At 36.3% G+C, this 14,744-nt stretch overlaps 1 protein-coding gene across 3 annotated transcripts in view; it reads left to right on the top strand.

The window, feature by feature from the left end:
- The window catches only part of LOC145673403 (uncharacterized), a 501,393-nt gene that overhangs the window by 421,779 nt on the left and 64,870 nt on the right, over positions 1-14,744 (top strand). For all 3 annotated transcript variants that reach the window (XM_081743070.1, XM_081743067.1, XM_081743068.1), the window contains exon 26: positions 3,635-3,846. In XM_081743070.1, the coding sequence (XP_081599196.1) occupies positions 3,635-3,846 (212 nt within the window). The remainder of the gene's footprint in view (positions 1-3,634; positions 3,847-14,744) is intronic.

The following is a 14,744-nucleotide window of genomic DNA, read 5'->3' as shown; positions in this document are numbered from 1 at the left end:
TGCACAAATACCAAGCACCTCTAGACCAAGCCAAGAACGTCAAGTTTCGTAACTATCTGTTAGTGTTGCGTCAACTCATCAAAGTATCCAATTTTCTTTCAGACAGGTTAACCCAGAATCAGTGTCTTCTAAAGTGGTAATCCCCACATCAACAACCGCTACCAGTTCTTTTGAGGACAGTAACAGCCAAAGCCAAGTACCAGTACCACAACGTCGCAATCTATATAGGCAACCTACTGTTGCATCGTTTTGTGATAATATGTCTGCAGAGGAGCAAGACAAGCTGAACCACCTTTTTGCTCGTGCCGTTTATGCGTCAAATTCACCACTGAGCATAGCTGAAGATGTTTATTGGCTTGATTTTTTTAAAGCTCTACGTCCTTCCTTTCAAGTGCCTACAAGATATCTCTTATCAACATCACTTCTTGACTCCGAGTATCAGCGCGTTCAAGAAGTTGTAAGCGAGAAAATCAAACAAGCAGATTGTGTGACACTCATGTCAAATGGGTGGATCGACATTGACGGAAACCCTTTAATAAACATTATGTATGCTACACCAGAACCTATATTTTTAAAGGCAATTGAATCGAAAACTGAAAGCCACACAGCAGAGTATATTGGCGAAGTGTTTACAAACGAAATTGAACCCATTGAAGGATCTCAAAAAGTGATTGCAGTCGTTACTGACAATGCTGCAAATATGCAAGCTGCCTGGAAATTCTGCAATCAAGATATCAAGCATTATAACTTTTGGCTGCCTTGGACATGGGTTCAATCTACTAGCAAAGGACATCCAAAAACTACACTCTTTCAAGAACTGTGGTAGAATGTAAGACTATAGTAAAATATTTCAAGAACCATCACATACCTCTTCGGGCCCTGAAAGAAATACAAGATACAAAGAAGATCGATCATAGTCTGCAAATGCATGTGGAAAGTCGCTGGTCGTCTACTGTTAGGTGTCTTGAAAGTTTATTGCATCTTAAATCCTGTCTGCAAGCTGCCATTGTTGATGACCGAGTGGTTTACATGGGAAAGTTACTTCTGATGTAAGGAAAAACCTCTTGGATGATGAATTTTTCTGGGTTAAAGTGCAGAAGTTTCAAGAACTAATAAAATCAATCGCTACAGCCATTGAAAGATTGGAAAGTGACATACCAAGACTTTCTGAAGTGCGAACACTCTTAAAAAATTGAAGATGCATTTCTCTGAAACTGTAAAATCTTCTTCATTCTCAGAAACTGAACAAGATGAACTACAGAAAAGCGTTCAAAAGAGAATTGATTTCTGTTCACACAATATCTAGTATGCTGCTCATGTTTTGGACCCTAAGTTCCATGGTAGCAACTTAACTGAAGAACAGCGAATGAGAGCTATGGACCAGGTTGTTTCAATCTGCGAGGCATTTGGCATTGACAGGAACCAAGTGATTGCAGATCTGGGATCATATTTGGCAAAGGATGAACTGTGGAGCCGAGAACTTCTGTGGTTTGCTGCAGAAACAATGAACTCGATCACCTAGTAGAAAGGCCTCTGTGGTACACGTTCTTTATCAAAAGTGACTACAAAAATTCTGAGTATTTCTGCCACAGCAGCTGCTTGTGAGAGGAATTGGAAAATATTTTCACTCACGAAACCCCCCCCAAAAAAAGAAACCGGCTTACCATGAAAAGAACTACGAAGTTAGTGTCAGTCGGGGAAAATCTTCGAATAGTCAAAAAATGAGGACAACGAGCGTAAAGTATGTAAAGTCTGTTCCGTAACTCCAGATCTTCCACTTGCTGTACCTTGCACTGTTCAAGAACAAGGTAGAAAGGATAAGGACAACCCTGATGCTGTGTCAGATGTTTCAGTGCATTCAAAGGAAGAAGAAGCAGAACTTACCAGTGCATCCATTTCTAACTCGAATGACCCTGAATATATTGTGTATGCTAAAAGCACAGGTTCAAGTGTTCATGAAGTATCCTCAGAGCATGAATCTGAATAAACTGTTTCATTAATATATTACAATTACTATAATTTCAGCACGAAGTAACTTTGTACGTATACTTTTCTTTCAGTGAGTGACTCCAGTTGTTCAGTTGAGTTGGAATTTTCATATACACAAGTTGTTAACATTTAAATGCTTGCTATTCATGCGTCTATGATTAAAATTTTCATTGTTTGCGTAATTGCGTAATATCTTGTGCAAGTATTTGTTCTTATACAGATTTTGTGTGTTATGATACAAACTTACAAACTAAATGTAATGTCTTGTGATGTAAAATTCAAGTCTTCTGCTGCGAACTTACTAGTTAGTGCTTTATCATATGAAGTTAGTTTTCTGCTGCAAACTTAATTTTTTAAATGTAAAATTCAAGTCGTTTTGCAACTAAAGTTTATTTTTATCTTTTATGATGGTAACTTTGTTTTGTGGATATCAACTTTAAGCTTTCCGTTTATTAATTTTATGTATAATGGTGTAAAACTCGAGGTTCCTGCTGTAAACTTTGTTTTGTGATGCAAACTGCAAGTTTACTGCTGCAAACTTATTTCTGTATGACACGAAAATCTAATATATGTTGCAAACTTATTGCTTTATGATGTAAACTTCAAACTTTTTTGCAGTAAAATTTGTGTTTATCTTTTATGATGTAAACTTTGTTTGTGCGTGTTAACTTAAAATTTGATATATTTTAGTTTACTGCCAAAGCTTCATCAGTTACAACCAAAATAATAAAAATAAGTAGCGTTATGTTTCAGAAGCTTATCGCTTCCTTGATCAGACAATCTTATACAAAATGTAGAATGTAAAAAATTATATCTTCTCTGTCCAAAACCAACTATAAAAATTAAAAGTTAACGGTTTTAAAACAATATCTTGACAATTAATTTACCCGAAAAATCATATAATTATAACAATTAATTTTTGTTGTACATTTACCTTCTTGTTCTTTCTTCTCTTTCTAATATTCTTTCCCATTCCACATTTATTCTCAATCCACTGTTCCAGTTCATCACTCTATCACCTTCTTCTTTAATCCTTCTTGCTTCTTTCCATTTCCTTATAAGCTCTCTATTTTCTTGTTGAAGAATAATAGCTCCTTCCCAATCAATTTCATGTTCTGCTTCTAACACATGTTTAAAAATTGCATTCTTGCCTCTTTTTAATCTTACATTATCTTTGTACTCCTTCACTTTAAATATGTGAAACAGTGCACTTTGTGGTGGATAAACAGCATGTACATGGATTTTCTTGGGGGTTTTCTGCTATTTTCTTTATTCTGCTATTTCTTTCATTAACATTATTCCTGAGCCTCGGACCATAATCATGGAGTTGTAAACTAAAGAAACAAACAAACAAAAAAGAAAACTTCCAGTGATTGAATTGGGATTTTCACTGAAAGGCAAGGTAAGTGGGAAAGGTCACTAAACGTTCGAAAGAAAAGATAATCATAACGTTTGAATATTTATTTATTCATATTTATTTATTTCAATGTTTATCGGATAGGCAGGCGGATATTTCCACTGTCTTGTCTAATTTCTATACGATTGTGATCACTGAAAACGTGTGTAGAAATTTTAAAAGTGATTTCTGTCGTCTTATAATTTGTGTCAGAATTATTCTATACTAATCCGTGTTTTTTAATTATAGAGCCTACACAACCAAGGAATGTTCGCCTCGCCTCGAACACTGCAACATCTCTAACAGTACAGTGGGATCACCCAGATCTGGCGAACGGAAAGATTAGATCGTATTTAATTAATGTTGAGCAAACTGATACTTATGACGTGGACCTATGTTGTAAATACTATCCTATTACAGAGTTACTGGTTAATGCTGAGCAAGCTACATATGAGTACGAGGTGAGAAATAATCTATTAATTTGTATCTTTTAAAGATAATAACAGCCTCGGGTTGTACAGAATAGTGTTTTTTTGATGTAAAATTTTTATCGTTTCTCTTATCATTAAAATTAACTTCTTATAATCAATACCTTGTAAGATCTTGGCGGACAAAGTTGATTCACCAGTTAATAGCGACTGCTTTCAGACCAAATACAGAGAATGAGAATTAAATCTGTCAAATTTGTAGGCTGGTGTGGAGAAGAAACAAAAACTGTGAACCGAAGGTTTATAAACAACTTAAGTTATTAATATAAACTATGCAAAAGGTTAGTGACTTATCATAAAAGAAATACGAAAGAAATTTTTAAACAGAGAAAAATGACGTAGATTTGTGTACGTGGGAGCAAAGAAACCTAACATCGAATCGGAACCACGGTGTAAATATATATATATATATATATATATATATATATATATATATATATATATACTCGCGAATCAATCGCCACCAAAACTTCTAAAGTAAAAGAAAGATATATTTAAACCTTGTTTCCGATCCGAGAACATCCAAATTACTGGTCGAACGCCTTGATCACTGAACTACGATAACTACACGCTGAATGATTCGTCTTTAGTGTGTTTAAGTTAGGTTTCTTTGCCTCCACTTACACATTTCTATGTTATTTGCATTTCTTTCAAAATTTCTTTCGTATTTCTTTTATGATGAGATAAGTCACTAATCTTTGGCAAAGTTTATATTCAGTTGTTCTTAAGTCTTTGGTTCACAACTTTTGTTTCTTCTCCACACCAAACTACAGATATAACAGATTCAATTCTCATTCTCTGTATTTGGTTTCAAAACTGTCGCCATTAACTAGTAAAGCAACATTGTCCACCATTATACAAGGAATGTTGAATAGGATCTAAGGACCTAAACCTAATATATGTAGTCGTTAAAAGTTTAAAAGTACTTACTCTGATTTTTAGATAACTTTTCTTGGTCTCAATGCACTTGGTACATCGATCGGTAAGATTAAATTACCAGCAGGAAAAAAAAAATGTTACAGACGGCAAATCAGCCTTGGACAGCAATCTTTAACTTATCATAATCGCTGTAACGCTGTTTCTCTAACTTAGAAAGATCACATGGGGCCAAGTCTAAAGAATAGGGTACAAGCAGAATCTGGAATCGGCACTTTTGATTAACAGCTTCAGAAACAGAGGCTCTCTGCGAAGAAGCATTTTCGTGCAGTTTTCATAGATATTGCTTAGACTTCAACGTTCCGTGCCTTACTAAAACTGAACGATAGATGGCAGTGCTTTGTACTTTAGATTATGTTCTAAGAAACAATGATACAATCGTTTTATTGAGTTTCTACCATCTCACGGTTATCGTAGCACCTTTAGGCTTAGAACGAAATGAATATACCACATATTTCAAGGTATCGTTAAAACTTATGTTTATCTTTTAAAAGCTATTAACTTTCCTGACACGCCGGAGTGAAAAGACGATATAACATGGTGTTGACACTCCAAAATAAATTATTTCTACTTTCCTTTTCTTTATTTTTGAAGATTTTTTTCTTTTTTACATTTTGCTAATAACTATGATGGGAAACTTTTAATGTATGACTCCTGAAACAAAAATTTTAAAATTTAAGACTTTCTTAGTGATTTTAATAATTTCCAGCCGTTCTGTATGTATGTGATTCCGCAAGTAACTGGCACCATTTGCAAGCAGGTATAAGCTACCAATGTTCGATGAATAGCATGTCAGGCTATAGTGCAAATGGTTACAAGCTTCACTATTGAACTGACTTTCCATGGAAAAGGGCGCATGACATTCTATAACATTAGTATTTATATTATGAGGTACAAATGTTGTGTATTTCATTTTCGTACAATAGTCGGTGATTTCTGTGTGTGCGACTATCTGAAGGAAAGGGTTCAGTAGATTTTACATTCTTTCAGGCATTAGTCTCAAAAAGATCATATCCCAGGTAGTATTAAACATACACATGGAAATGTTCCTTACAGCTATTCTGTGACTTTAGACTTTCCAGGGTAGTGTACCGTTGTTGTGGGTGGGTAATGTCACCATTACCAGTCCCCTCCAAGAAAGTTCAACTTTTACGATGACTAAATTTTTAAAAAATCGCAAAGGAAAAAGAACTAAATTGTCCTACCTGAGAAAGGTATCCCCAACAGGTATGTATTTTATAACGTCGCTTAGAGCACGTAAAAATGAGAAAGTATAGTTGGAAAAGAGATAATTATTAAGCACATTTGAATATTCAGTTTTCATTGGTTGCAGGATTAAGTAGATATTTAACTTGACAAACAACACCTTGGAATAAAATCGACATAAACTTTTATTAACAAAACAAAAGATAAAAAGTAAGATTCAAAATGTAACAAGAATAAACTTTCTATAACTGACACGTTGAATAAAACATATATAAATCTCGAGTTATCTTCGATTATCGATTTCATGAATACACTTAATTATTCCTTAACATCATGATATACCACATGTTTTAACTTAAAATCGGTCTCAATACAGCTAATGCCTTCATTATAATTCAGAGTAACAACGTGAAATAATATTCTAAAAATATAGTTTTTTCACTCCTATTTAACCAACAAAATTCTTCAGTAAATGACTAAATACTCTATATTAAATACTCACGTACAAAATAACGAGTGGTAGTAAAACTAATAATAATAAACTTTTTTTTACACAAGTTATGAGAGATATGTTTTACATACCGTTCCAGAGGACAAGTAAGGGCTCTTTCATTTGTTCCCTATACACCGCAGAGAACTATCAGCCAATCAGAATGCCGTACTACAATCATGTGACTTCTACCAGTAGCTATGGTACCAGTTTACTCAATTCAAAAGTAACCAAACACACACAAACACACACACACACACACACACACATACACATAAAATATTTGCTGCAGCTCGACAAACGAAAAAAAGTTAACACCGGAAAAAAGACGGGAAAAAAATTTAAATGAGAAACAGCATTGTTCCATAATTTCCAAATATCCCATCTAACTATAGTATAATGTACCTAATATATATACATACAGAGAAGTGGGGGTGGGGGACTTATTCTGGATATGATATACAACATCACTAATAGAACCAATACGGTGGGTAATAATATTATCATATTTACACAGTAGCCTATCCACAAAACATCCTAAATTCTTATCTTGTTCTAATAATTGCTTATCAATACCATCAATAATCATCTTTCTTTCCTCGACAGGAATATCCCATTTACTATCATTAGTAGGCTGTTACATATACATCAAAGGATCATCCTGTATTTCATTGACACAATCAGTACCAAAATTATCACCTAAAACAACATCATTTTTATGTATCGCGGTTTCACTAACATGGAAAACATCCGGTCGATGAGATGGACCCGGTTCATTGTTATTAAATGATATTTAATTACATTTTATGTTTAAGTCTAAATTTGTTTCTTGTATACTACTCATTTCCATAGAAGTACCATCATGTATCATGAAAGGAACATCGTCACAGTTGAAATACCTGGTATCCTTCCGCCTCTCATTGCACCTAGTATCTGGATTGAGATGTGGAATTCATCGACTTCTCCAACCTCCATCAAGCGTAGAATCACGTCGCAGAACAGCTCCACCTCCAAAATTGTTTTTAAAGGCCCAGGGCGTACGGGAGTGAGTCTCTCTCAATAGCAGTTTTATCACTGGACTGTCCCTACTCTCTTCCCTGGAACGAGACAAAGTAGCGACAGATTTTCTTCTGTAAAAAAGATTTAGGGGAGGGGGCAGATTTCTTGATTAAGGGACTGAAAGGTAGAGGAAAGTAGACAAATATGGAATACCATTTACATTTTTATTTATATCTAGTTAATATACAATGAAATATATAAATTGCCAGCAGCGCCATATACTTACATAATTAACTTGTAACGTCCCAACGATATATCCTGTGACAACGTAAGGATATAAGGAAAAATTGAACAATCATATAAACATAAGAAATGTGTCCATTATAGAAAAGGGCAACAAATATGGAATACTTACTCCTATGTAACATAAAAGTAATTACAATTAAGATATTTTCAATTATTGATTCAGAACTATAGAAAAATGTTTTATTAAGAAATAGTCTACAAGTCCTGCATGGTTTGGGACTACATATGAGTAATATAAAAAAAAGTGTAGCTACCTAAAATTGAGGACAGACAAATAAAAAAGAGCTCGAAATCAAGTTCAGAGGTTGGCCCAAGAATGACACACGTTATGTGCAAGAAGTGCACACATGCACTCCTCCGCCATATCCTACACATTCTTCGTGTTCCCATCCTTCACATATCACGCACTGGACCCACTTTTCGCCTCTACAATCCTCCGAAAAACGACCATTACAAAACATACACTCGGCATCTGCAGAGGCAGGATTCTCATCGGGATAGTCTAACTCACCATCTGATGAGGTATCGTGAACACTGTATAAACTGTCCTCAGAATCGTCACTATCAGAAGTTGAATCACTCTTCACTGGACGCCTCTGAAGCTTGAGTTGCCTTTGACGTTTGCCTTGAGAAGATGAAGTTGCCCTTTTGGTGCCGTGCTTCTTGCTGGTTGATGGGTAAACTTCGGGTCGTGACAAAGCGTTTTTGTATGGGGACGAAGTTAGTACAAGGGATGAACCAGGTTTTCTTCCGCGATTGGAACTCTTTCTCCGCAACTGTGGTACTGGCGAAATGTCAACAGGTGTTACTAAAGGGTTCGGCGTTTGGTGTGATATTTCACAAGAAGGCTCCTCTGGAACGGTGAGATGAATATCTTCTCTTGTCTCCTCATTTGCTGTCGATCTACTTGGCACAGCTGTCATGGATTCATCATTACCAACGTCCGAATATCTCACACAAGTGGAACTCTTTCCTGGGGTTTCCTGCGACTCTTCAACAATGAATTCATGGTCGTCAAATATCTTGGAATTCAGTGGATATATCCCTGTCGCCCGGAAACCGTTGACGGCTATTGCGCCTGTTTGCGCTTTCAAATATGCTTTTCCAAATAGCTCACTTAACTCAAAATGTGTCAACGGACGAGTATTAACTCTGAGCCACACTCGAACTTCTTCGCTATAATATGCCTTTAAAGCGCCCATAAATGTTTTATCCAGAGGCTGGAGTTTGTGGGTGCAATGCGGAGGCAAACAGACAATAGTAACGTGGTTTTCACGAGCCAGCTGAATGACTTCAATATTTTTAGTGTGACTGTGGTGGCCATCTAGAATCAGAAGTGCTGGATGGTTTGACTTTCTCCAAAAAATGGCGAAACCAGAGGGAAAATAAATTCGTCTGGATCCACCCAGATGGATGACAGGCAAATATGGAGCCTGGTGGTGCCCCTCTTGTAAGTTGTGGGCTCATATTTTTTCTGGGAAAAATAATCATTGGAGGAATGTATGTCCCACCTGCACTGTTGCAAACCACAATTGTGATCAGAGTTCCTCTTTCAGCAGAGGTAAGTGTACCAATTTGCCTTTTTCCCTTTTGAGCTATTATTTGCGGTATTCTTGTTGGAACAATGGATAAACCCGTCTCGTCAACATTAAAGATCATGTCTGGCGAGTAATTAGTATTCTCCATTTCTTCACTAAGGATTGCGAAGAACTTGCTGACGTTGGATTTGTTAAATCCTTTAACTCTTGCAGCAGACGTTCCTGTAGGCCTTCGTATAGAAATATTATCACGGTGTCGCTTCAGGAACAATTTCAGCCATCCTTTTCCTGCTGTGCCTAACGCTTCAGAGGGATGCTTAATGTTATTACGTTTGGCAAGTTGATACGCCATGTTTCGAATATCTTTACGTGTTAACCCGAAAAACATTTTTTCCATGGTAATAATGTACTCCACGAGCTCATTTTCAAGTTCTTCTGGGAGAATAGTTCTTCTTCCCAGAGGACACTTTTTCATTTCACCTGTATCGCGTGTCTCATGGCAGTGACGAAACAGCGTTGAACGTGGCACATTAAAATATTTTGATGCTTTCAGAAACCCCATTCTTTTCGCTTGTACGGCGGTGACGGCACGTTGCATATCTTCAATGTGCCATGTCTGCCTTCTCTTGCCGGTTTTCTTTCCTTTTGTAGGCGGAAGACTCATCTACAAAGAAACAAAAAGAAATATTTTTGAGTCTACAAATATGGAATACTATTCCATATTTATCTCTACTTTGGTATTCCATATTTGTTGCTCCGCCATATTTTGTTTCACCCATTGTTAACACCTTGATTCTATGCCGCGAATAAAAAATGCTACCGCCAAATAATACCTCGGAATGGGCACATTTCAAAACACATATTTAATATAATCTAATTACTAACATAACTACATATTTAAAAGTCAAACAACATACCTCCAGAAATTTTTGAAACGCTGAAAACCCTTTTTTGTTTTTCTCTGCTTCTCTAAGACATGCATTCACTTTGTAAACTGACTCACAAGTCATGGCTGGCTGTCGGGTGCTAGTTGACCACACTTGCGATAGATGGAGACACTTACTAGAGCCAATATTCAGGTATTCCATATTTATACCTCTAGCTTTCTTCCAATATACGCTATTTTCACTAAAGTCTATCCGCAATCCCTCCTGACGGAAGCAGTTTATCCCTAAAAGGGTATCATATTCTAAGTCCTTCATCACATAAAATTTACACTGAAAAACATGTCTATCCACAACTACAAACACATTCACTGAAGGCCGTAATACCAAGGATTCAATAATTAAAGTCCACCCCCTGAGACAATCTTTATAATCAACGTGTACACCGCCAAAGTTCTAAATTTTATTAAACAAGTCCAAACTAGTTAAGTTACTGATTCATCCACTGTCCAAGCACGCAACAGCATCAATGTTACAAATGTTAATGTTCACTAACGCAACTCTTTCGCTTTCTTTTAAAGAAGGCTCGTTTCCATTTTTCCTTACAAACGACACAGAAACAGGAGAGTTTTTGTTTTTATTTTGTTGACAGTCCCGTTTAAGATTAGGACCTCCACAAACGAAGCACGCAACATTTTTCAGCTTCTGTTTATTTAACTCTCTAGGTAAAACTGGCAACACCGCTTGCGATCGTGGCTTGAACTCGAATTATTTAGAAAAAAAGTTCATGAAAACTAAATTCATTTAGAAGCTGAAATAGTTCACTCATGGTTTTTGGCTACTGATTTTAAAATAACCGTTCCTTAATTCGGGGCTGGATGCCACTAGTTACAAAACTAATTAGCTTATCATCACCACAGTTCAATCTTAATAAACGATAACGGAAACAATACGTTCAACGAAGTCCTTCAAATTCTTGGAATGACCTTGGGGGCGATACATATCCTCAACCATTATAGTCTGTATTGCACATTCCGACAGCAAATTGTGAAAAATAAAGTCACGCGTGCTTTCCCAGATCTTACAGTGGTTCGGTAACTCATTCAAAACATCACTTAATACACCTGAAACATTTCCTTTGAAGGAATATAACAACGCAAGAAATAAAATATCATTCGTTCTTGAAAACTCATCTATTTGTTTAATAAACTTATACAGGAGTACAGGGTTTGATCCATCACAGAAAGACAAAACAACAAAGAAAAAACGTAAAGCAAGCATAGCAGAATTTACTTCAAGTTTACCAAAACAACTATTTAAAGACGGAGTAGAACTTACATTCCTCATTCTTATCAACTCTAAATCCAGCTGAAGGAACACCTGTTGTTCCTCTCGCACCACTACCACTACGTGCAAGGTCATTGCCCCCTCCATTAGAAGCAGAAAAACTAAGTTCTACCTTTTTATTTCCACAGACCATATGAAGCAAACTCTTCACTTCACCCTCAGACATAGATTCAATTGCCTTTCTCTGATCAACAGAACTCATTAAAATATATTGAACATATTATTATCATCTTCACTATGCACGAAATCCTCTTCCATAAATAAAGAGCTCACTTCTGGCTAAGCGGTTAGCGTATGCGCCTATGGCGTGGGAGACCCGGGTTCGATTCCCGGCGGGAGCTCATGTGGTTCGGATTCCACGTTAATCAGTAGGTCCACGTCTCATATAGCCTCGCTGCTGAAAGGGACGCTAAACTAAAATCCACTCCACTCCTCTTCCATAAATAACGAAGAGTCACCGCCTACTGCCATTATGACTATTAAACATTTAGCGATACTGCATAACATGTGTCAAATTTTCGGTTCGATCCCGCCTGCCTTTCACGCCAATCAAGACTATTTTAATGCAAATGCAATTTTGTTACAAAATAAGACTTGTCTTCTGCTGTACCGTTGTTGTGGGTGGGTAATGTCGCCATTACCAGAACCCTTCCAGAAAGTTAAACTTTTACGATGACTAACTTTTAAAAAAATCGCAAAGGAAAAAGAATTAAGTTGTGCTTCCTGAGAAAGGTATCCCCAACAGGTATGTATTTTATAACGTCGCTTAGAGCACGTAAAAATGAGATAGTTGGAAAAGAGATAATTATTAAGCACATTTCGAATAAAATCGAAATAAACTTTTATTAACAAAACAAAAAATAAAAAGTAAGATTCAAAAAGTAACAAGAATAAACTTTCTATAACTGACACGTTGAATAAAACATATATAAATCTCGAGGTATCTTCGATTATCGATTTCATGAATACACTTAATTATTCCTTAACATCATGATATACCACATGTTTTAACTTAAAATCGGTCTCAATACAGCTAATGCCTCCATTATAATTCAGAGTAACAACGTGAAATAATATTCCAAAAATTTAGTTTATCACTTCTATTTAACTAACAAAATTTAGTAAATGACTAAATACTCTACATTAAATCCTCACGTACAAAATAACGAGTGGTAATAACACTAATGATAATAAACTTTTTTTTTACACAAGTTATTAAAGATATGTTTTACATAATGTTGCAGAGGACAAGTGAAGGGCCCTTTCATTTTTTTCCTATACATTGTAGAAAAGACCTATTAACCAATCACAATGCAGTACTACAATCATGTGACTTCTACCAATAGCTGTGGTACCAGATCACTCAATTCAAAAATAACCAAGGCGTGGGAGACCCGGGTTCGATTCTCGCCGGGAGCTCTTGTGGTTCGGATTCCACGTTAATCAGTAGGTCCACGTCTCATATAGCCTCGCTGCTGAACGGGACGCTAAACTAAAATTACCTCACCTCACCTCAAAGTAACCAAATACACCCCCCCCCACACATATATATATCGGGTGTTACAAAATAAGTGTTACAACTCTTTGGAGGTGACTCCTGCCACTGAGACACGAAGAAAAGTTCGGCTATCGGGCATAGTTTCAGATCTACAAGGTGCCGAAAGCGTGGGAAAATGACTTTCCGATACCAATAGCTCGGGAACTATCCAGCGTAAAGAGGGCGGGTAAAAAAATTTACTGAAGACGTCATACCTGCGGTATTCGAATTTGCATGTTTCACAATCCTACCATGCACGCGCAAGGGATTCCCCAAAGGAACGTAGGGAGTACCGGATAATCTGCCAAATGAAAATTGGTCTAAATGGATATGAATTGATAGCTTCTACCAGGTAACAATAATTCGTTTGTGTTAAGTCGATATCTGGAACAAATACAAAATGGCGGACAGCTTCATTCCCGTTGTGTGTGGTTGCATAATCACCAGGTACGGGTGCTAGCCAAACTCAAATGCTCTAGAAAGACATCTGGAGTGTCGGTAGAGCACAACAGATTAAGCAGGGTGATCCACATCTGTGGAGACACGTAACGAAAAATGCCCAGAATTGCACTCATACCAAATATCCCATCTAATTATAGTATAATGTACTCCCATGCGCAAAAAAATTGCGCGTATACTGTAACTCAAGATTTTTCGCATTTATTCCATTTTCCTTACGTTTATGGGTAAAATTCAGTTATTAGTATGTGGAGATAATAGAAAGCAATTCATCTAAGGAGATATTTCCAAAAAATATAATAAAATAATAAAAATATAAGCAAAAAACAAAATTATGCTCGGTTTTGTGTATACTGGCAACGATGATTTCTAGGGATTTTTTCAGTAGCAGATCACAATTGCGGAGGGAATTCAGTAGGGGAATCGAGAAGTTGGATCAAGAAATGGATAGTGGACTAAAATGTTGCATTTATTGGTTAAAACCTAGTGTGTAGATTGCCTGCCAAATATAAATTAGCTTCTGTAACTAAGATGTCGTACGAAAATATAGAATTAAACAGAAAAACTCTTATCTTAAGGTTCGAAGCGATACGCACCATGGTTATGAAGATAATTTCTTTAAAAAAAGAGCCAACACAACGTAGCCTCCGTGGTTAGGTGGATAGAGTGGTGGAGTCGTACTTATTTTATTATTTTGACATCACATCGAATCCCATCCCATCCCATCCCTTTTTTTTTTTTTTACAAAACATTATAGGAAGTGTTTAATTTTGATGTTAATAAGAACCGAAACAATATAATAAGGAAATAATTTATTGGTAGTATCCTTTAATCGACGTATTTATTCAGTATTAGAATACGTGTACTATTGGAAACAGTTATTGTTTTCAGTTTATAGTCTTGCATGTTACTTCCCGTTCTTGAACAGCAGACAACTCACTTCGGGTTTGTGTGTCAGGAAGAACATACGCGACCTTGACAGTCTGCCGTCTTATCCCTTGTTACATCGTCCTGATGTTAAATGAACGTTTATGTGTGTGTGTGTGTGTGTGCTTGTTTTTTGCTTTTTAGAGTATTGACTTTCTCTCTCTCTCTTTTTTTTTTTCATATCCACAAGTGCAAGAATGCTTTCGTTGAACGTAACTAAATTATACAGATCTATGTATACG

Source organism: Thermobia domestica, chromosome 16 (genome assembly GCF_964235325.1).
Source record: "Thermobia domestica chromosome 16, izTheDome1.hap1.1, whole genome shotgun sequence".
NCBI lineage: Eukaryota > Metazoa > Arthropoda > Insecta > Zygentoma > Lepismatidae > Thermobia > Thermobia domestica.
Note: the sequence above shows the minus strand (reverse complement) of the source record. Positions and strands in the feature narration are given on the sequence as shown.